The sequence below is a fragment of the Varanus komodoensis genome, unplaced genomic scaffold, assembly GCF_004798865.1.
Source record: "Varanus komodoensis strain SLA01 unplaced genomic scaffold, ASM479886v1 scaffold2, whole genome shotgun sequence".
NCBI lineage: Eukaryota > Metazoa > Chordata > Lepidosauria > Squamata > Varanidae > Varanus > Varanus komodoensis.
The window spans coordinates 32,502,823-32,525,638 of record NW_025335568.1 but is presented as its reverse complement, the minus strand read 5'-3'; the positions used below and the strand labels follow the sequence as shown (position 1 = coordinate 32,525,638).

At 43.1% G+C, this 22,816-nt stretch overlaps 2 protein-coding genes across 4 annotated transcripts in view; one reads left to right on the top strand and one right to left on the bottom strand.

Annotated features, from left to right (window-relative positions):
• FHL2 (four and a half LIM domains 2) overlaps window positions 1–11,667 on the top strand; it is a 38,010-nt gene extending 26,343 nt beyond the window's left edge. For all 3 annotated transcript variants that reach the window (XM_044428230.1, XM_044428232.1, XM_044428231.1), the window contains exons 4-6: window positions 8,295–8,464; window positions 9,077–9,263; window positions 10,518–11,667. In XM_044428230.1, coding sequence (XP_044284165.1) covers window positions 8,295–8,464; window positions 9,077–9,263; window positions 10,518–10,669 — 509 coding nt within the window. In that variant the 3' untranslated portion in view covers window positions 10,670–11,667. The remainder of the gene's footprint in view (window positions 1–8,294; window positions 8,465–9,076; window positions 9,264–10,517) is intronic.
• Window positions 11,668–16,653: 4,986 nt separating this feature from the next.
• Window positions 16,654–22,816, bottom strand: part of CUNH2orf49 (chromosome unknown C2orf49 homolog) — a 7,975-nt gene continuing 1,812 nt past the window's right edge. Inside the window, exons 3-4 of the mRNA XM_044429392.1 lie at window positions 19,578–19,938; window positions 16,654–18,261 (exon numbers count right to left, since the gene is read on the bottom strand). Coding sequence (XP_044285327.1) covers window positions 18,205–18,261; window positions 19,578–19,938 — 418 coding nt within the window. The 3' untranslated portion in view covers window positions 16,654–18,204. The remainder of the gene's footprint in view (window positions 18,262–19,577; window positions 19,939–22,816) is intronic.

Here is a 22,816-nt window from a genome sequence, read left to right as displayed (position 1 = left end):
CCTTTGGTTCCCACAAGAGAAAAGTTGACAGAGAGAAATCTCAACTGACTTCTGCGATGAGCGGCTCTTGCTGAGAAGCTCAATTCCTATTGGTGCTGCTCCAACCTGACATTAAGATGACAGTTCCTGCTGGTAAGTAGGCTCCTATGAAGGAAACATGAGGTTTCCAGGCAAAAGAAACATTAAAATCATCCCTCTGAATTGAGCACAGACTCAAAATCGCCACTGGTGAAGACGGGGTTAACTATGTACCTGCCCCCAGATACCTGGCAGGAGACCAGCAGCGACATTCTGCATGGCTGAAAGGACAACCCCACACAGACTCCACTGCAATAGTCAAGCCTGGAAAACATGAATAAGCTGAGCAAAGGCAACCTGTCTAAAAGAAGAAAGAGGCTCCATAGTGAATGCAGATACTGTTTTAAAGGCCCTCCTAGCCGCTGCACTGACTTGTTTATTGGTTCCAGGAGAGCAACTATTCCTGTGAACTGCAAACAGGCTTGACTCTTCCAAAGTTCTATACATTTACAAGAAAAACAGGTCTAGGAAAAGCCAGAAAATGGCAAATGATACATACATGGAGTGTTGCAATTGTTACACATAAAATTTATAGACTTCAGAAAAGTTCCAGTGTGTTTTCATACACATTTTCTAACAAATTCCCTAAGCAAACTTTCAGGAAAATAGGAAAACCTCCTAGAGGTGCATAGGCGCTTCCGTGCGCTGATGAAAACCACCTTGCCGCTGTATGAAGTTTGCTGGCATGAGTGTCGTGGGGCCTCTTGCCCGCTTTGCCCACACTCTTTTCTGTAACCATCTCCCTTCTGCCCCGATCAGCTAATGGCCAAATGTAGAATCATGCTGCTAACAGCTGTAGACATCGTTGTCCTTGCCAAATTGAGCATCATCTGCAGTCCTTCCCTTTGCCTTGACTTGGCAGGGCTTTAACCTGTGCATCCAGGCTGTTTTTAAGTTCCTTGGGCCAGCCTGAGCTTCAGCAGCGTGTGGCAAAGTATTCCATGCGAGGCAGAAGCAGAGGAGGCTGGTGGATGAGGGACACTCCACTCCGTGCCTCCTCGGACAACTTGCTTCATTCCCACACTCCCCGAGAGGAAAGATCACCTCTCGGCATGTAGGCACTAGCAGGCTTGTCAAGGAGTGACAGATTGCCCTGTCCTTCCTCCAACAGCCTGCGTGAAAAACGCTTTTTGGTTTGGGTTTGGGTTTGGTTTAAAGTAGGCTGCTGTTCAGCGCGTAGTCTGCATTTCCGTCCTGACTGTGCAGAAGACGGGTTTCTCTGCTGCAGCCGGCATGGAAATGGAGGTGACTTGCCTCTTAGCAGCTTAGAGAGAAATAGAGATGATAAACAGAGAGAGATATGGCAGGCTAGTAAGTTTTGTGGGCTTATTTTTAATGGAAATTTACAGGAAGGTCAAGGTGCTGTCATCTGCTGTTTGTAGTTCTCCTGAATTTTTCCACCCTTTCTTCTTTTTTCCCAGTCTCATGAGCAAAAATCTGTGGAGGTGGGAAAAATGGAATAATTGTTTGATGCCTTTTGATTGGAAGTTCTAAGAACCTTCTGCCTGGAGCTTTCCCTTCCGGAGACAGATGGTTTTCTTCATAATTTTAAAAATATATTGCTGGGGGTGCAGTGGGTTGAGCAATAGTAAATCTTCTTTCCTATCTGCTTTAAAATAAATAAACAAATGGCCTGTACAGTGCCATCATCAGCGCTAGGAATACAGGCTACAAAATCTGGCATCAGACTGGACCAAAGTTTTCTCTCTCTCCCCTCACTGGTCAGCTTTGGATCTTATCACTTGAATGTTTTCATCCTGCAGGGATTATCCAAATGCACACCATTTATCTGAACAAGGGCCCGATCCTGTGCATGTTTAGAAAGGAAAAGGTCCTGGTGTGGGCATGCTGAGAGTTGCAGCATGGAAAGATTGTTTTCCATCTAAACATGCACAGGAATGCAGTCTTAAAAAGTAAACATAATTTCCAAAACTAACTCTGGATACAACTGCTTTATCTTCAGGTTACCCACCCCGCCTCAAAATCTAGCAGCATCTGAACATCCTAAATCCAATTAAATGTGCTTTGATCATCACTGTTGAATAGAGAGAAGTAACTTAGCAACGTGAGCATTTAAATTAGTAGACTATGAGGACAGAGCTAAAAATAGAACAACATATACACAAAGTTTTTGATCCTTGTTAGTCAGGAAGTCAGTGTGTAATCAGCTGATGAACACTACTGAGCTCATTTTTTAATTGTCTTTCATGTCACTTACCCTGAAAATTAATTTTTATGCTTGATGAGCCATGACATTAAAATTAAAGAGGTTTTGTTTACATCATGGGAAAGTATAAGCCACAATCATGCAACTATATTCCAAGCAGATGGCCACAATCTGAGAGAGCAGGCCAACTCTTCCCCATCCTAACCACTATATTTATGTAAAGGCCTTGAATTGTGTGCATAACCTGTGAAAAACCTTGTGCTAGAATGCACAGATTGGATGCGGAGCTTACACTGAACTGTTGATGTAAAGACAAATGAAGTATTTGTGCAGAGTGGTGCTAGGTCCAGGTTTCGGAGGACTCTTGGGCAAGCCACCCTCAGTGGGACCCTCCCTCCATGAATTTACTTTTCACCACCATGGGCACCAGCTGCTCTTGCTCCTCACCCACCTTTTCATCATTGCAGCCACTTGCTTGCTTGGCAAGCAGAAAATCAGTGAGATGGGTAATCTCCCTGGTAGACTGTGGGAATGATGTCAACATAGTAGATCTTGATTTATTGCCTATGACTGATACAAGATAACTGTAAAATTCCCATTATTAATTGTGTCACTGACCCTCCCAGTTGTCAAGAACTGCATTCTTCAGTACTGTTCAGTAGGGTCCCTCCCTCATTGAGTAACCTCCCTGATGGACTGTGGGAATGCTGTGGGCATAACCTATCTTGACTTCAGCAACGCTTTTGACAAAGTGCCCCATGATATCCTATCTAGCAGACCAGCTAAACATGAGCTAAATGGAGCAATGATCAGGTGGATCTACAGTTGGCTATAGAATTGGACTCATCAATGGCCCCTTCTCAAACTGGGGAGAGGTAACAAGTGCGGTACCTCAGGGTTCAGTCCTGGGCCCAGTGCTCTTCAGTGTTTTTAATAATGACTTGGATGAGGAAGTGATTATGGAATTATGGTAGGGAATGATCGTCAAACTTGCCGATGACACAAAGCTGGGTAATAGCTAATACTCTGGAAGACAGAAACAAGATTCAAGGTGATCTTGATAGTCTGGAACACTGCTAAAAAAGGACAGAATGAAATTTAATTGGGACAAATGCCAAGTTCTGCACCTAGGGAAATAAAACCAAATGCATTGTTACGAGATAGGGAATACTTGGCTCAACGCTACTACAACTGAGAAGGATCTTGGAATTGTTTTAGATCACAAACTTAATATGAGTCAACAATGTGATGTGGCTGCCAAAAAGCAAATGCTCTGTTAGGGTCCATTAATAGAATTATCACTTCTGTGTCTTGTGAAGTACTAGTTCACCTTTACTCAGCACTAGTTAGACCTCATCTGGAATACTGTGTGCAGTTCTGGGTGCCACAGTTTAAGAAAGATGCAGATAAGCTGGAAAGGGTTCAGAGGTGGGCAACAAGGATATCCAAAGACTGGAAATAAAGCCCTGTGAGGAGAGCTTGAAAGAACTGGACATGTTTAGCCTCAAGAAGAGAAGACTGAGGGAAGATATGATAGCACTCTACAAAGACTTGAAAGGCCATCACAGAGACAAAGAACAGGATCTCTTCTTGATCATTCAGAGTGTAGGACACAGAATTAGGGGCTCAAATTCAGGTTCTGGCTGGACATCAGAAGAACTTCCTGACTGAACAGTGTAGCAAAGGAACCAATGACTTAGGGAGGCTGTGGGCTCTCCCACAGTAGAAGCATTCAAGATGCAGCTGGATGGCCACCTTTGTCCAGACATATGTAAACCTTTTTATGTAACCTGCCCTGAGATTTTTATAATAATCAGATGGTATATAAGAAATTTTAAATAAAAATAAATAAAATGTAGGAAATAAATGTGGTATGTAGGCAGCTCCCAAAGGGACTACTAAGTCGGAGTCTGTTGAAGGTACTTTTACAACCTATCAATTACATACAGTATGGCGGTGGGTGGAGAATCCAGTATGGGATCAAGTACAAAATGCTAGAGGCATGTAAGAATAAAACAAAAGGGATTAAGACAACACAATACAGAAGGAAACTTCAGGACAGGTAAATGATTAGCGCATCAAAGAGTGTGCCTCTGGAAGGACAGGCAAGCATTAACTTCTCTAAGGTGATTAACCTGCTTCTCTGGGAGGCAAAATTTGGAACATGGATTCCTGCTCTGATCAGGAATACCACCTTACATCTACAGCATCAGGCTTTTAGCAATCATAATATGTCAAAGTGTTTGCTCATTTTATCCTGACTCCATGAAACATGTGGTTGAAGGGGCAGTGGGAACCAACTCGTGATTTGGGAGAGGAGCTATGCACAACTGGGAAATTGCAGAGGGTTATATCCACAGCCAGGTGGGCCAAATTTAGATTCGTCTGTTATTCTGGACTCCCTGGGGTCCCAGAGAGGACTGGGATCTGCCTAAAGAGCAGTACAGTAGGAGAAACAGCAAAACCAATATTTAATTCATTACTGACCCCTTACAGGCAAGGAGACCCATGGCATATTCCAATCTGCATGAGGAAGTGATATTTATTTTTAAATTGTCTTCATTTATTTTAATATTTATATACTTCCCTATTCCCATAGCATCAGATCCTTGAATTCTCCAAGACAGAACTTTCTTGTATGCCGATACCTGGAATGGTAGGTAGGCAGGTAGATGGACTGGTACACTCTCCCATCTAGATAAACTGCAGGGACTTACATAGGATGCAGTGGAACTGAGCCACCCTAGTAAGGTTGGAATAAGAGCTGGAAGCATCTCAGCACTTCAGAGACTGGAACTCGAGCATCTTCTTGGTGAAACTGAGCTGTTCTACCCGTTATCAGATCTGCTTTGCAGAAAAGAACATCCTTTTATTCCTTCAGGGACTGAAGCTTTAGCTCTCTACCTAATCTTTTCCTTTTAATTACATAAGCACTAAATGTAGTATAATTATGTCTGTATTAATATAGCAGATTAATGCACTGATAAGACATGGAAGGCCCTTAAAAATGTCACAGAGCAAGATAATTATCTATTAACACATGTGCTGCATTGCTTGTATGCTGATTACAGCACATTTAAGATTTTTCAAAAAATATATCATTGATTTCAATGCACAGCTTCCTCTGAGTGGGACAAATCCTCCCTTCTGATAAATGGTCATACGGAAACAGTATCATTATATCCAGCAAATAGTAGTAATAATAATAATTTGGCTAATGTAAAGGCTACTGGCATGCCTTTTCAAATCAAAGAGCCACAGGGTCCACTTGAACAATTTTAATGTAAGCATTTCTGTTTAATTTTGGGTTTGTTCTCTTTTGCATTGTTTCAGAGGGTGAAAACACAAACATACTTAAATGCATAAAAAGTGGGCATCTCATGTATTTGTGAATAGGTTTAACTCTCAGAATATATAGCTGTGGGAAGTGAGAGCATTAGGCTTCATTTTTCAGGAGTTCAGGGCCAGTTTATTTTATCATTCATTCATTCATTTTATTTCTATACCTCCTGATAGCTGAAACTCTCTGGACAATGAACAATGAAATAAACGCGATAAAATGCAGTATGAAATTAAAACCATAAAATGACATACAAATTTAAAACCACATTTTAGCTAGCCCATATCACTGGGCCTGCTAAAAGAAAAAGGCACTACCCTTCCTTCATGGGATAATTGGAGTTGGTAAATGCCTTGGCAAGGAGGAGACCAAAAAGTAGCCTGGCACAGCAAAAGCAGTTAAGTTGGTGCCAGATGGGCCTCAGTGGGAAGATCATTACATAATTTGGGGGCATAGAGGGCTCTCCTCCCTGTTGCCACCAGCTGAGTCCCCCTTAGAGGTGGAATTTGAGGAAGAGCTCAGACGATGAGCAATGTCCAGGCACATGGTGGTAGGAAGAAGTGTTCCATCAGGTCTTGTACTTCCAAACCATGCAGGGCTTTATAAGTTAACCATCCACTTGATTAAGGCTTAGAAACATATAGGAAGTTAATGCAAGTGGGCCAGTACTGCTGTTATTTGTTCAGACCATCTGGTATCTGTTTCTAGTCTGGCTGCCACAGTTTGAACAGCCTGCAGCTTCTAAATTGTCTTCAAGGGCAGCCCCACGTAGAGTACATTGCAGTAATCTAGTTTACAGAGTGCCAAAGCATAGATTACTGAAGCCAGGCTGACCCTGTCCAGCTAGGGGCGTAGCCGGCCACCAACTGAACCTGGTGGAAGGCACTCTGTGCCGCTAAGGCCACTTGGACCTCAAGATGGAGCTAGGAGCACCCTGAAGTTATCAACCGGCTTCTTCAAGGGGAGTGCAACCCCATCCAGAACAGGTTGCGTACCCTCCATCCAATCAGAGGAACCAATCAGAGAAACATCTCAGCCTTGTCTGGATTGAGCTTCAGTTTGTTAGTCCTTTTGAAATTAACAGAATCAACCGGTACAGTTTTCTTAGACTATATTCTCCATATCATCTCAGTGAAACTTCAGAGTGGATATCAGAGTATCCTAGAGATAAATGAATCAGCCTGCACACAGGAAAATGTTCATCAGGAAGACTGGTTTAAAGTACCCTATTATATTTAATAGGCTTAAGAGAGCCAGTGTGGTGTCGTGGTTAAGAGCCTGGGACTGGGACTCAGACGATCTGGGTTCTAGTCCCCGCTCAGCCATGGAGCCAACTGGGTGACTTTGGGCCAGGCACACACTCTCAGCCCAACCTACCTCACAGGGTTGTTGTTGTGGGGATAAGATGGAGGAGGAGAATGATGTAAGCTGCCTTGAGCCCTTTGTAGGAAAAAGGCAGGATATAAATCAAAAAATAATAAATACATACATACTATTTTTCTAAGCTAAGGAAATTGGTTTCTGGACTCAAAAACTCCCTACCTGCCACCTGAAAGGGCTGCATTCTTGTTCGTTCTGTTTAGAGCAGACCCATTGAAATAAATGGATTCTTTCTACTAATGTTGGGTAGCTCCCAAGGTATCAAAGGTATGAATCAGTCTAAAGGAAAGAAAATAGAACTGGGTTCATAGGAATCCATGAAAAAGCCTAGCCTGTGAAAGAGACAGAAAAGCATAGATCATCATTCAAGCCAAGGCCAGAAAAGAAAGAAAGAAAATATGAGTGAGAGAGATAGACTCAGCATGGATGAGATCAGCAAAGAGGCAGGTAATTAAGCTGTCTTCGGTTTTGTGTGAGGAACAGACATGTCTGTCTGCCCTGTGCCAGAGCAGACTGAATCATGAGCTTTTCACGTTGGTGACCTGCCTACGCTTGCCTCTTTGGTGCTTGTAACGTTTCTTGGCCCCGTGGAGAGACTTTCTTCCCCTCAGCAGAAACTCACAGGGGCTGATCTCATTGGTGACCTGGCATTTTTGTATGAACGAACGCATGCGATCCCAGAGTGCCAAACTGCACAAGCATGCCCTTGTAAGGCGAGAGCGCTTCTCCAGTTCAGAGGTATGTCAGCAGAGTGGGCACAATGAAGCAAATGGCAGGAAGGAGGTGAAAGGCAACTGAACTAAGGAAACGAGTGCACCTCCCAAAAGAATGGCCACTGGGACATGTTGACATGAAGCCACTGTGAGAAGTTCTTCAAATAATTGGCTCTGTATAGAGCACAGCAATACAGGCTGGTACCTCAGGATCATGCATCAAATCTGACCTTTCAGGAGTCCGAGTCTGGCCCTCAGTTAGCCACGTCCTTCTTTACTGTGCCCACCCACAGTCCCTAACCACCCACCCTTTGGTGGGTTTCCCATGATTTTGCTTCCATTCCAAGAGTGTGAAGGACTTCTTCCAAGGCTTAATTGCTGATAAAAAGAGCTTTAAGCTAAACTGTGTGGTTTGTTTGCTCATTTTCACCTCACCCACCATGGAATGCTGCCCAGGAGCTTCTCTGAAATTGAGGTCAACTCTCAGTCTGAAAGAAGTTTAGCATCCTTGTTAATATACCAACTAAAGCGTTTGTCAAGTGTGGAGGCTAAAAAATGGAGCACACATCTGCTTACCTTTTTATGGGTCCAGATTCATATTATGGTCTTTTCACAGGTACTCGTAAGATGGAATACAAAGGAAATAGCTGGCACGAGACCTGCTTTATCTGCCAGAGGTGCCAACAGCCGATTGGAACAAAGAGTTTCATCCCCAAAGAAAATCAAAATTTCTGTGTTCCCTGCTATGAGAAGCAATTCGCCATGCAGTGTGTTCAGTGCAAGAAGGTATCGTTCCTTGTTTCATGTGATAGCTCACACAGGGCAGAGTGTCACACTGTAAAGCATAAGAGACATGTCCATGTGCCAGCAGGAGCTGGCACGACTCAGGCAAGGTGAGCCGCATGTGCCTGGGCACATCAGGCACAATATGGTTGGCAAGTGAACCACAAACCCATCATAGCTTATTTTCAAGGGGGCTTGTTGTGACCTTTGAACCGGCCCATTAGCTTCATGGGTTTCGAGAGGAATAGATAGATTTTGTATGCCAATAACATCCCTAGACATGGCTTCAATTAATGCAATCCCTTGCGTCAATTCACAGAAATGTATGGGAGGGTCCGGATATCAGCAGCTTTTACTTGTAGCCTGTCTGTTTTCCCACTACTTGTTCTGCTCCTTCCTCCTGCTGCTCCCTGGCCCAAATGTCCTTCAAGAAGGGAAAGACAGAATCATTGCAGAATGCATTTGATGGGTAGCACCAGAATCTTTCTTTCTAGAAGCATCCTGTACATCAGGAGTAGTTTCTAGGATGTTTGTGACATGAAAGAAAATGGGAAGCACAAAAGACATGGACATTGAATCCCTTTTTATTATTATTTTTAAACAATAATTAAATAGCCAATCACCACAGGAGGAATTACTTACCGAGAGCAGCCATGGCACAAGGAATGTTTTGTGTGTACCGGATGTAAGAAACAGCTGGCAGGACAACGCTTTACCTCCCGGGATGAGTTTGCATATTGTCTGAACTGCTTTTGCAGCCTTTATGCTAAGAAGTGTGCAGGATGCACTAATCCCATAAGTGGTAAGTACCTTTCTTTGATTTTCATTGAAATAGACAGAATTACCAGCACCGCAAAAGCAACAGGACTCTGTTCAGGATAGATATTCTGTCCAGGAGAGGCAACCAAAGGTCAGCATTGGAGGTGCTTGACTGGGATCATGTTAAGGGAGGAGTGCTTGCTGGATGCAATCACAAATACCTAAATTTAAGCCATGGAACGGAAAGGGCAGCGCTCAGCAGGAACACAGGAAAAAGTGTAAGGGGCTGAGAGGGAGCTGCTCTGCTCTGCCACCAGTGTTTTTAATGCTGCTTGAATGGAAAGCACTGGAAGCAGCGCTGGCATCAGTGGCAGGAGTGGTCAAACCCCTGCTGGGGACCCACATCCTAGAAGAGGCTGTTGACAAGAAGAGTTGCGGCTCCTCTTCCCCACTGTGGTCCGTTTCCCTGCCTCTCTCCCTGGCCCAGACGAGAGTGGCGATGAGGAGGAGAGGCAGGAAATGCCCCGGGCTATTTGCATTCCGGCTCCCCCCCCCCCCCCCCCCCCCCCCCCCCGGGGGCGGAGGGCGAACACCCCCCCCCCGGGCAGGAGGGGGGGGGGGGGGGGGGGGGGGGGGGGGAAATGCCCCGGGTTTTTTTCGTCCCGCCCCCCCCCCCCCCCCCCGTCCAGGGAATATGTGGTAGCAATGATAAGAAGGATAATGAGGAGGGTGGCGGTGATGGTGGTATGAAGGTCAACCCTGTCAGGGAAGGAGCCTGCGGAGGGTGCCTTGCCCAACTTTGTGCACACAAGGCAGCACGGCCAAAGAGAGCAGGGTGTCCTGGGGTCCCCCAAGATGCAGACCTGGCATAACGAGGGCCAAACAGATTTGACACAAGATGTCTCCTGCATGCATCCGGGTTGGTGAGCCAGCAAGATTTGTTTTCATGATACTTACAATCCCTGGTACAGACTGACTTTTGAAGGAATCCCACATGGAAAAGTTGTGTTGCAATGGTCATCTAAGTAATGTCACTCAGCAGCACTCCCCAGCCTGGCACCCTCTAGTTCCATCATCCCCAACCAGCTGGGGAGTGCTGTGACTCCAGTTGCAGACGAGAATGGCATATCCTGCATGCAGAGCCTTCCGTGAAAATGTTCTGTGGGCAAGCAACTCCAGGCTCCACATCCCCATGTCTCTAGGTCCGTGCGATCTCCTGCAGAACCAAAACGATGGGGAAGCCTGTCCCCAGGGCTTGGTGTGGGGAGCTTCATCTTCGATGCCTTTGCTTTTCCAGGACTTGGAGGCACCAAGTATATCTCCTTTGAAGAGCGCCAGTGGCACAACGATTGCTTCAACTGCAAGAAGTGCTCCTTGTCGTTGGTGGGCCGCGGCTTCCTCACCGAACGGGATGACATCTTGTGTCCAGAGTGTGGGAAAGACATTTAAATTCTGAAAAAGAGCAACACGGTAACAACAGCGTGCTGTTCTTAAAAATGCATATATTTTCTGAAGTATGGAAGTGTTTGAGTTTTGACCCGAAGTGGAAAACGTAGTATCTTGTTTTTCTCAGCAATATATATTCATCAGTTAAGTTTCTTTTTTCTTTGCTAGATTGCAGAAACGCATTGGAGAAGGGAAAGTGCAGCTGCGGGATTTTACATAAACTGTTAGGCAGTACATTTAATTTATGAAATCAAGAACAGGTAAAACACTGAGTTGGGAGATTTTCAGATATGACCAATACAAATGGAGTGGAAAACAAAATAGGATTGGCAAACCAGGGGTCCCTGCACACAACAGGAGAAGAGCGCTGCTGAATCAGAGCAAAGACCTGCTTAGCCCAGCATTCGGTTTACACAACGGCCAGCCAGCTGAGCATGGGACACTCACAGGCGGGATCGGGGCGCATCAGGCCCCTCCTGCTCTTGCTCCTCAGCAACTGGTGTGCATAAGCACACGGCCTCTCTCAGTGGAGGCAGCATGCAGGTATCAGGATTAGTAGCCATTGACAGCCTTAAAGTCCAATAGGCCACAGTTCAGAGCACTGATAGTTTAGGAAGCAATACGTATGACATCCAACGGGGAAATGTTATGTCTTTTACGAAACGTAGGTGCAATCAGTAATACAACATTTTTTGCCATTAAAATGAAGGCTCACAGCTGCAGCTCTAATCATCATGGCATTGGAATAACTCCCGCTCAACAGTGTGGGGCTTGCTCTGAAGCAGGCTGTGAGATGGGTGCAGGTTTGCAGCACAGAATTGCACGACGCTGCAAGATCGTTGCACAGTGGACGCTTGCAGTTTCCTGTACGTATTTTGAAATGTCATTGCACCTTGCATTTTACAAAGTAATAAATGTATTTCTAACGAAGTCTGCTGTATTTTGGTGAATGCTCATGTTTTAACATTCACTTTTAATAAATGTTAGCATTTAAGGTGTTACGAAGGGTGTTTTTGGTATAAAAAAAGATGACTCTCTCTCTCTCTCTCTCTCTCTCTCTCTCTCTCTCTCTCTCTCTCTCTCTCTCTCACACACACACACACACACACACACACACACACACACACCCTACTCACCTCTCACATAAAAAAGGAAATTTGCTGATTTCTGGGAGCAGCCAATTATCAGCAAAACCATTACAAAACAGAAGCACTAAAATGTTCAAGGGGGTTCTGTAAAGTTATAGCAGGAAGACTTGTCTGTTCCACATGTGGACAGAAAATTGACCTTACTTTCTTAAATATTAAGCAATAGTGCAAATATAAGTATTTACATTACAATTCTAAATATTTCCAGTGGTATATGGGCTACATTGTTTACAAGGTCTGATGTTCATCATGGACATGCGATCAGGAACCCCACACCCTGGTCACAACCGAGCCTGAGTATTGTTGGCAAAGCATGGAGCAATCCTACATACACCTATAAGAAATAAACCATGTTGCATTCAACTTACTCCTTGGTCAGGACTGCAACCCATGGGGCAGATTTGGCTCAGGCTCTTTAGACTTACACAGTTACACATTACAAGTCATGGGACAATAAGGTTTTTATCTTCCTTCCTTATGGATCAAGTAGCCAAGAGTAGCACCTTTACTAGTCAAAGCCATTAGACAATGTGTAACATTCATTTTCAGTGTGTGCTGTGCTGAATTTTATTAAATGGGGAGTCATCCACATGACCAAGATGTAATACTTTTTTTCCTCTGCTCTTCAAAATGGAGTCTGGATCCAAAGAACTGTATAGTGTGGTGGAGCTGTCGGCATGCCAGGCTGGGGACTCCGGAAATCTCGGTGCTCTCCCCATTCAGCCGTGGAACTTGCTGGGTGACGTTGGGCCAGTCACAGACTTCCAGGTCTGCTCCACCACACAGGATAGTGGATATGAGGATAAAATGGAGCTAACCTTGAACTCTTCACAAGAAGAAACAAGGCAGGATGTACATACAATGCAACAAGAACACATTCTTTGCAGCCAAGGTTGCTTTGGGCTTGAATGTCTCACCACAGCTACCCTATGGCACATAGCAAAGCACTCTTGAAATGGAGGAAGCTATGAAAGTGGCAGATATGTACAGCCTGATACGGGGTGTTTGCCTTCGGCCGATCTAAGCAATTGTTTGGGTCTCGACCACAGTTAACATTTCTCACATACTGTAGGTAACACCAACCATTTTCTGTTCTTCAGAATACACACAGATTTGAGATATGAATACAGATTTAAAATTTCTCAATTTCAAGGGACAATCTGCAATGCCATTAGCTTTGCCAGGCCTTTTTTCTGAGAACTGTGCAAACCTATTTCAGGAATACACTATTTTCTGGATGATGAAGCTTTACTATTTTTCTTATTCTCTCCTGCGGTTAACACAAAATAGAAGACTGTAAGAAGTGACAATATTAATAGTCCTGTGTGTATTTTCCTACTAATCGTTTTTCTCATGGAAGGTATATTCATAGAAGATCCACGAAAAACTGGACACTGGACCAATATGGCACTGGAAAAAACCGGACTATGAGAATAGAACTCCAAAGATGTTGAAGCAAACATTACATGATTGCAAAAGCAATCCTTTAGCTGTCTACTCAGAAGTAAGCCACTGAACACATTAGGACTTAACCCCAGGTAACTGTGCATAGGGTTGCAGCATTAATATTCTCTTAATTAGAATATGAACCACTCATCACCGATCTTAACTTTGGTTACGCAAGGTATTCCTCTAAAACTGAGAGTTTAAGTGCCTCTTACTATTACATTGCTATAGCACCTCACCTATATTATAGTAGTTCAAGAGCTATATATATAGTCAATTATAGTCACTCTGCAATCCTATACACATTTACTCAGGACTTGAATTAAGTGATAATTAGAACCGCTTGATGGTTTTGTTTTATTCCCAGAAAGAGATTTTTTCCCTTGTATTTTACTGCTTTGTGAGGTTTTTCATCATCATCATCATCATCATTTTTGTTTTGCTTTGTAATCTGCACAGGGAACACCTAAGGTCACAAAATGGGTGGCCATATAAATCCCATAATGGCCATTGCTTTCACTGTATCTAACTTCTGAGTATACATAGGAATAATTTGGAGCAATTATTCAAAGATGCAGAGGCTTTCTAGACTGGGAATTCAGAAGCAAATCAACAAGGTACTGACAACCTGACTTTTAATATACTGATCACTCATATAATTTTCTGCTGTTGTATCTTTACCCACTGGATCCCATGATGGCCAAACAACTTTGCACCAGAGCATCTTCATGAGCCTTTACTGTCATCTACTGATGTGCTCTTAGGCGGAACATTGGCCAAATTTTAAAAGGAGGCAGCATGGTGGTTGCAAATGTTTCCCCACGTGGACCTACAAGCTAGTGTAGGAAGCTCCCATATCAATGGCTCTGAGGTGAAGGGCTACAGCTGAGAAATGCCTGAAAATGTTGACAAGGTGCTTGGAAAAGTGAGACCACCACTTGCTGTATAGAATCTTGCTGCTTCTAGCTAGTAAAGTCTGTCAGACCTAGGCTTACAACATGGACATCGGAATCCATATTCTAGATTCTTTCATAGAAAGATGAGCCCATTTTGATGGCCCTGAAGGATGCAGTACTAAAAAACCCTGCATGGTTGAAGAAACAAGAGCTAGATTGCTTGGCTACAGAGAATTATAACCCAGTTTCAGATCTACAATTTCTAGCAAGATCATTGAGTGTATGATGTTAAAACCAGATCCAGGCAGTTTTGGATGACATGGATTAAGGTCCATTCCATTCTGGTTTCTGAGCTTGATTTGGGATAGAAATTACACATTGGCTCTCTTGGACCTCTTAATGGCTTCCCATGGTAACATTCTGAACTGTCACAGTGGGACTGAATTTGGGGGCATAGCATGGCTCCAATTCTTGCTGGAGAATGGATGCAAAAGTTGGTGCTGGAGGAACTTTTGTTTCAGCCCTTGGTCACTGACATTATAAGTACCTCACATTTCCATCTGTATTTCCATGCTTTTCAACATAAAACTGCTGGGCAAAAACATCAAGAGGTTTGGTGGCAGGTGTCATACAAACACAATTCTACCTGTCTTTTCCATCATGTACTGTAACTGCTGGAGGCTAACAACTGAAAATTAATCCAATAAAATGGAAGCACTGTGGGATGGGAAATCTGCTAATCAGGGTGGAAGTTTGTAGTTAACTCTGGTTAGGGCCACACTTCTCCTGAAGGGCCAGGTACACAGTCTAGGAGCACCCTTGGGTGCAGGTACCAGTAGCATCAGCTGGCAGGAGAGCTTTTTAACAAGCTTATTCTACTTCAGTAGCTGCAGCTCTATCCAGAGAAAACTATCCTAGCCACACATCTCTGTATCCAGGTTAAATCACCATGTGTTCTGTGAGGAGCTTCCCCTTGAAAATGATTCAGAAATTGCAACTGGTAGACAGAAGGCTTGTGGAAGCTACATGCTCAGATGATAAAGTTCCACTTCTGTATCATTTAAACGTGCCACTTGTCAATCTTTAGGTCAAATTCAAGGTATCAGCTTTGGCCTTTGAAACTCCTTATCTGAAGGACAGCCTACAAATGAATGAGCATACTAAGTGTTAAGATCAGTGCCACATGGCCCTACTCTGTGCAAGAGCAATTAGGCATTGGATACTAGGACTAGAGCCTTCACACTATTGGCCCAACGCCTTTGAAACCTCCTCCACAGGGAGATCTGAATCACCTCATCACTGCTTGTGTTTTAAAAACCTTGACGATGCATTTAATCCAATCTCCATTTGGTGGTTATAAAGTATTAGTTGCTACTGCTGCCGTCCCTGGGTATGTGCTTAATTGCAATTTAAAAAATGTAATATTGTATGGCACTTGGGATGAGTGTGCCCGAAAAGTGGGTCCAGTGCCTTAAATTTAAAAAAGCATTATGTGATATGCTCAAAATTTATACTGCGGCTTCTGTGGGAAATCTACCAAGCAAAGTGCTGTTCTGTTTTGTTTTCACAAAACCCGGGCTACTGTTACCATAACTTAGAAAGCTCACTCTACTACTCTGGAATTCAACAGGAATGCACCAATACTTTATTTCTACAGCAAAACAATGGTATTTCATGCTATTTTAAAGGAAAGGGTGATTCAGAGTTTTGGATTTTTTCTGCACGGCTACCAGTATTATTAATGAAGACTTGCAAAGCACTGAACATTTCCCAAGCATTTATAGAAATACCGAAACAGACTGGACCAATCCCCATTTTGAAAGTTCTTATGATGTGATGATCCACTATCAAGATTTACTTACAGTTGCTTCATAAAGTGTCATGTGAACAAGTCCTTGGACTTCCAAGTACTGCTCTGTCCTGTTATTTGCATGACTGGGATGTAAACACTTGCCCCAGTTTGTGTATATATACTTCATTTAGGAAAGATATGCTGGCTGCAGATTAGATTAATTTCTGGGGATACTGATTGTAAGCATCATCCACTATATCAGAAGTTAAAAGTGGATTATTATTGCATTCAACAAAGGCCATCTTCAGCTCAAGACATACACCATTTAAAAACCATAAAATAATATGGATGAGAGGAGGAGCCTGCTTATTGCAATGCATGTGCTAACAGTAAAAAAGCTACAATTTCCCAAACATATGGGTACACTGGCTAATAGGTAATACAGCCCAGCAGTGAGCAGGGATTCCAATATTAAGGAATTCTGGACAAAACACTTTAAGTAAAAATTGCAGCAGTCCAGGGCTAGCATTATACAAAGTACACTTGAAAGTTCCAGTTAGTGTTAGATATACTCTAATGAGCCGCAACACACGTTTTAGCACATTCATAGATGCTTAACTTACATCATGCACAGCCAAACTCACCAAATCAGTCCTTCAAATAAACAGATAAAGCTAACATGAAAATGGTCCATACAATGTAAGAGACCGTTTTTAATTAAATTTATTTAAATCAGGTAAAACTAATAAAAAGGCAGCTGTTCTGATACAAAAATACACAAAATTAAACTATGCTGTACTAAAATACAGAACTTGCACAAGTGTTCAGGAAGAAGCAAACACAAATACACTTCTGCCATACCTTTCTATTTTGAAGCGCTCAAGGGTATATTTAGGTATGATCCAGTGGAAGCTGTACACCAAAAGTACAATTCTAAACACACCCACTCAGAAATATATCCCATTATGTTTAAAAGGACTTACTCTGAGGTAGGAGTGCAACATCAATCCCATTATTTTCAGTTAATGGCTAACTACATACTTATCTGCCCTACTGAATCAAGAGAGCTCCAACGTGCTCATTTAGAATGAGCAACCACATTTCATTTTACAATGCTTTCAAATCAGCTGCTTTAAAATGTTACAAGTTCTGGAACTAAAATAATAAACTGTTCCACTGAGATACTGCCAATACCTTCACAGCATCTGGGCAAAGATACTTCCTTTATGCACATAATGTTATCTTCCGCAAGGGAACATGCTTCTCACATTTACACCCAGCTCAGATGGGATTCATAGGGTTATGTGGAGAGTATTAAAAAAATCCACATTTTTCAGAGATAGGGAAAAGTCAAGACTTCTTTTGTTTTTTGCAGTAAGTTCACCACCTCTTTCCAAACTGCCCAGATAGGTAGATGTCTAAATGCTAGCATTTTCCCCAAGTTGTAGCAGGCATTTTGTAATTAGGCAGGCAAAATTTTCCACAAATTCCTATGTGTTTTGTGCAAATTACTTATGCATGTACTGCATGAAGGTACACCACTAGTTCATGCACTATATTTCTCTCCAAAACTTTCTATACGCAGACTATTAGTGTGCTTCCATCCATTTATCTTCTAAGACAACAGAAATCCATTTTTTTCAGTTATAATAAGAACTTCAATTTGAAGCAAAGACATTATACAGTTCAGCTGTTTTTCACCACATCTGCACAAAGTAATAATAGTCTCACAGCTAGGCTGGAAGAGTCCAGATGTCTCCTATTTACTAGTATCAGCACCCAAGAACTTGAAATATTTTTCTAGTCCTGCCAGTAGAACTGTTTTGTGCAAAATTGATTTAACTACCATGGGATGTTCAGCAGAATGGGGAAACACAGTCTTCCACACCACCTAAATGCACTTGTATATACTTAAAAACTCAATACTACTATACAAGTGAACGTGAATAGCTACAAATCTGCACAAAACTTCTTTATTAGATCATGCAAGGGCTGAACTACAATATACTTAGAATTCCAAAGAAGGGCCAGCAGAACAATTATGTTCCACCAAACCAGCAACTAAGAGAAGAAGTTAGTAACTCAAAAGTGCAATACTGGAAATGCTCTTAAGGTGATGGGTGGAAATGATGCCTGCTTTATAATGTGGAGATGTTAACATTACGAAGAATCCACTGCAATCTGCAACCCTGTTCAATATGTCTTGTTCATTCTGAAATGACTAAACATTATTTACATTTCCAGGACTGGAGCGGTTCATGGCCATGTTACATGTTGGATCTTCTTTTTTGATTCAGTAGGCCTTAGACCATTCTGAGGGGAAAATAAATAAATTAACTGTTAGATTTCCTGTACTAAATCATTTACATAAATATGGCATAACATCCAGAGCATGGTTTCTGTTGCCACCTTGTGGCTAAAATAAAAATATGGCATTAACAAGGGATCTATAAAGAAGGGCGGTATCGTATGATCAGACATTTCATTTCCACTTCTAATCTTCATGTGAGAATGTTTTAGCTCTTGCAAAATAGCATATTCAAAATGTTATGTTGTGCGTTATACTAAAAATATTGCCTTAGATCCTTAAATCCTAGAATAAAATAGCTCTGTGTTCACAAAGGGAAAGAGTAGCAATTCTTCAGCCCTTGCAACTACCCTAACCAAAAGACTCAGAGTCAGGTGTTACTCCCCAGTGATATGGGATGGGGTGCAGAGGGCCATTACTGAGGCTGGGGGAGGACTACCCAAAATTAGGTGGCGATCCACCCACATTTATGCTATTTACTCCAGCAGTCCTCTGTGCTATGGGTAGGAAGACTGGATGAGAAACCTTTCTCCTGCGAACTTCCTTATGTGAGCTTATAATGGGAAGAGTGCTGTGGGGCATGGAGAGAGAACATGGATAACTGCAACAAAGCCTATACAATATGTCTCAAAGTTAACTATATTTCTTGATAAATTAGCACTGAAGAAGAGAAATGAAGCCTGCCATGTTCCCAAATTATCCTCCTGACATTTCAGACAGGAAGCGATGAAGTAAAATTGAAAAGGCAACCTGCATTAACTTTTTACTGCCTATTTTAACAGGTGAAGAATTTAACAAGTTAACAACAGTAAACGTGTGTTAAAAGTAACATTCAAAAAATTAGTGCACTGGTATCCTAACTGCACTCCATAATCAAAGATAATAACATGTGTTACAAATCTTATGTTAGGAGTGTAGAATCTTTTTCAAATCAAGAACAGAATTTCATTTCAGAGAAGCTCCCTGGGCCACATTCCAGCAGTAGACAGAGCCCAAGATAAAAGAGGTGGTGCTTCAAAGCCTCAACATATTGGTATGTGTTACCATAAACCATGTGCTGCCAGTAACACAGCTTTAGGAGAGGTATTTCAACATTTCAAAAGGAAACAAAAGCCAAGCAACCACTAAACAACTGATGGTTGTGAGGAAGTGGAATGAAAGACTCAGACTAGGGGAAAGGCGTTAGGCCCAGATTGGTTAGGCCAGATTTGGTCCCTGGGTCTGAGGTTTCCCACACACATTAAATGTACGCTACCAGAAACTTCAACTGCTTGTGTACTGGCTAAAGAAAACATCTAAAGTATATTGAGAATATATTTACCGATGCATCTGTTTCTTCCTTCGGAGCAGCTCTCTTTAACTTCACAGCAGTAGTTCCTGATACAGGCACTAACGACACTGACTTCTGACTAGACGTTGTACTGTTTTTGATTATACTATTGTTCAGCTTGACTTCATTAATCCTAGATTCAATTTTAATGTCCGGTGAAAATGTAGAGGCAGACATGCACGTTGAAGGAACAGACAGTCTCCTGCAAGTAGTGCTTGTACTTCCTGCTGTAAGAAGTTTCACACCATCAATACCACCATTTTCTGTCTTCCTTATTTTTATACTTGTACTTGTTGAGCTACCATCAAACACAATGAGTGGTCGCTTCCTCAAATTTTCCACAGCAGTGATGCTGAACAAAGAGAAGAGAAGAGAAGAGAAGAGAAGAGAAGAGAAGAGAAGAGAAGAGACAACTTAATATTTTTTCACAAGCACATTTCACACTCAAGTGAAATCATGCCTAGCTTCAACAGCCTAAAAATGCAATCCAGAAGAAGGAATTAAGGGAACTACTCTAGCACAAAATGGCAATGTCGCCAGTATCCTCAGATTCATTCCACACTGCATTTACTAGAAGGGGGTATTCCCAGCAAGACCCTCAATGTTTCCCTTTAATCCACATTATGGACCCGCTTTTGCCCCTCTCCTTGACTCTCTAGGGCATGGGTCCTCGAACTTTTCCACTGGGGGCCAGGTGAAACCTGCCGGTGTGGGGCATGGGCCGGAAAGGTGGTGCTGGCGGTGCGCGCAGGCCAGCGGGGGGCGGCGAGGCAAGGGGCGGGCATGCACAGTGAGGCGGGCACACAAGGCAGCAGCTCGCTCACTTGGAGATCATTTTCTCCAGGCGAGCAAACCGCTGCCTCCCTGCGCGCGGAGTGAGGTGGGCTGGGGTGGGCGCAGGCGCGTGGCGGATCCAAATGGGCATGGCAGGCTGGATAAATGGGCATGGCAGGCTGGATCTGGCCCCCGGGCCTTAGTTTGAGGACCCATGCTCTAGGGCAGTGACGGCACACCTTTTAGAGACTGAGTGCCCAAACTGCAACCCAAAACCCATTTATTTATTGCAAAGTGCCAACACTGCAATAAAACCTGAAAACTGAGGTTTGAGTTTAAAAAAATAATTCACAGCCAGTCCAGGCAAAATATATGTCTCCTTGGCAGCGCATTGACCAACCATGTGAAAGCTCGGATGAGCCGCCGGTAATGAGTTGCGGCTCATGATGTCATTGCCTGGTGCCACTAATCCTTTTCAAGGTTGCGCATGGCCCCATGTGCACTGCTATCCAATGCTCGACAGCTGGGGCGATGCTGGGGCGACTTGGCTCGCATGCCAACAGAGAGGCCTCTGCATGTCTGCTGTGGCAAATGTGCCACAGGTTCGCCACCACTGGCCGAATCCTACCCTGGTGTACTCCCCTAACCCTAATATAGGGATGAGATACCATTGAAAATAGGACGATTTTGAAAAGGCCTTCCTTGAGTAGCTTTTTCTGCACAGCTCATCATTTCTGCCCATTCTAAACACATCCCAACCATCAAATCAGGCCAGGACACCTCATTTTTCTAATCCCAATCCTACAATGGTGCACATCCCCAGCCCTAATATAGGGCAAAAGTTCCATTGAAAAGAGGGTGATATTGAAAAAGCCTTCCTTAAGTTGCTTTTTCTGCACAGCTCTTCATTTCTACCCATTCTAAACACATCCCAACCATCAAAATCATGCCAGGACACCACATTTTTCTAACTCTAACCCAATGATGGTGAAGCTTTTAGAGACCGAGTGCCCAAATTGCCACCCAAAACCCACTTACTTATTGCAAAGTGCCAACACTGCAATTAAACCTGAAAACAGCCAGTCCAGGCAAATATATATATATATCCTTGGCAGCGCCCTGACCAGCCATGCGAAAGCTCGGATGAGTTGAGGCTAACGTGTTGTGGATTGTGACGTCATCACCTGGCACCACTACTCCCTTCCAAGCATGCGCATGACCCCTATGTGCGTTGTTATCTGATGCTCAGCTGCTGGGGCGATGCTGGGGTGACTTGGCTCTGCGTGCCCGCTGAGGCACGCGTGCCATAGGTTCCCTACCACTGCTCTAGGGGCTATAATAAAATAGAAAGAAGGAACAGCATTATGTTAGGTGGGATATTTCATTTATTTATTTGATTTCGATCTCACCTTTTCCCTTTTTAAAAAAAGAACTCAAAGCAGCTTACATCCCCCTGCCACCTGCTCTCAATCTTATCCCCACAAAAGGGGATATGAAGTGAAGTAGGTTGGGCTGAGAGTCTGTGACTGGCCCAAAGTCACCCAGCTGTTCTGGGGCTGAGTGGGGACTAGAACTCAAATCAAATCAGAGTCTTACTCCCTTTTTTAAAAAAATAAAAACAGAATTTGACAGCTCCTGTCAAACTTTGAGGCCCATTAACAACAGACAGTATTACAATATACCTATGAGCATGTATCAGTCCAAATCCTCAATCCCTCCTAAAAATCCAAATTTAAAGGGCCCCAGGTCCACATTCAACAACAACAAAGGAATGACTCATTTATATACTTCCTCAAGCCCCTTAAGGGTCAGGAGAAAATGCAAATGTCCATTTCTGATGTCTTCTATAGGGAAGGAATAGGAAAAGCTGAGGATATGGCTGAGGAGGGGGCTTTCAAGAGTAACCCAGGGGGCAGGAGTGATTTTCAGTACTTTCCTATGCACTGTAACCAACTGCCAAAGACAGCCCTCACTTGCCAGAAACATTTCACAGCTATGGCCTGAAAACTGTACTGAGTAGTTCTGAAAAGCTTTCAGTTCTCGTTCCCTACCAAAATTCAGAAGTTATGCATTTGGTTCCCATGTCATGGTTCAGAGATGGGCAATATGCAATTTTGTGCTATATTCCAAGAGCCCTCAGAGTTGCATCTCTCAATTCAGCACAGGGACTGGACATATTTACCACATTTGAACACTAAGACAACATTTTTACTTGCCTCAGAAAATCTATGTAAAGGGCTTTTTTTTAGGACAGAATGACTTCTAGCTGGTCACAACCTAAGGGTTGCCAGATCCAATTCCTCTTTCTGATTATTGATAAGCAAGAGAGTTATTTCTGTCTCTGACATAATACTACAAGTGGGGAGATACAGTTTTTTTTTAAAACATACATGTAGGTGGCATGCCAAGCACTTTTAATAAATTTCATTCTGTTCATCATTTTGGCCTACAATTCC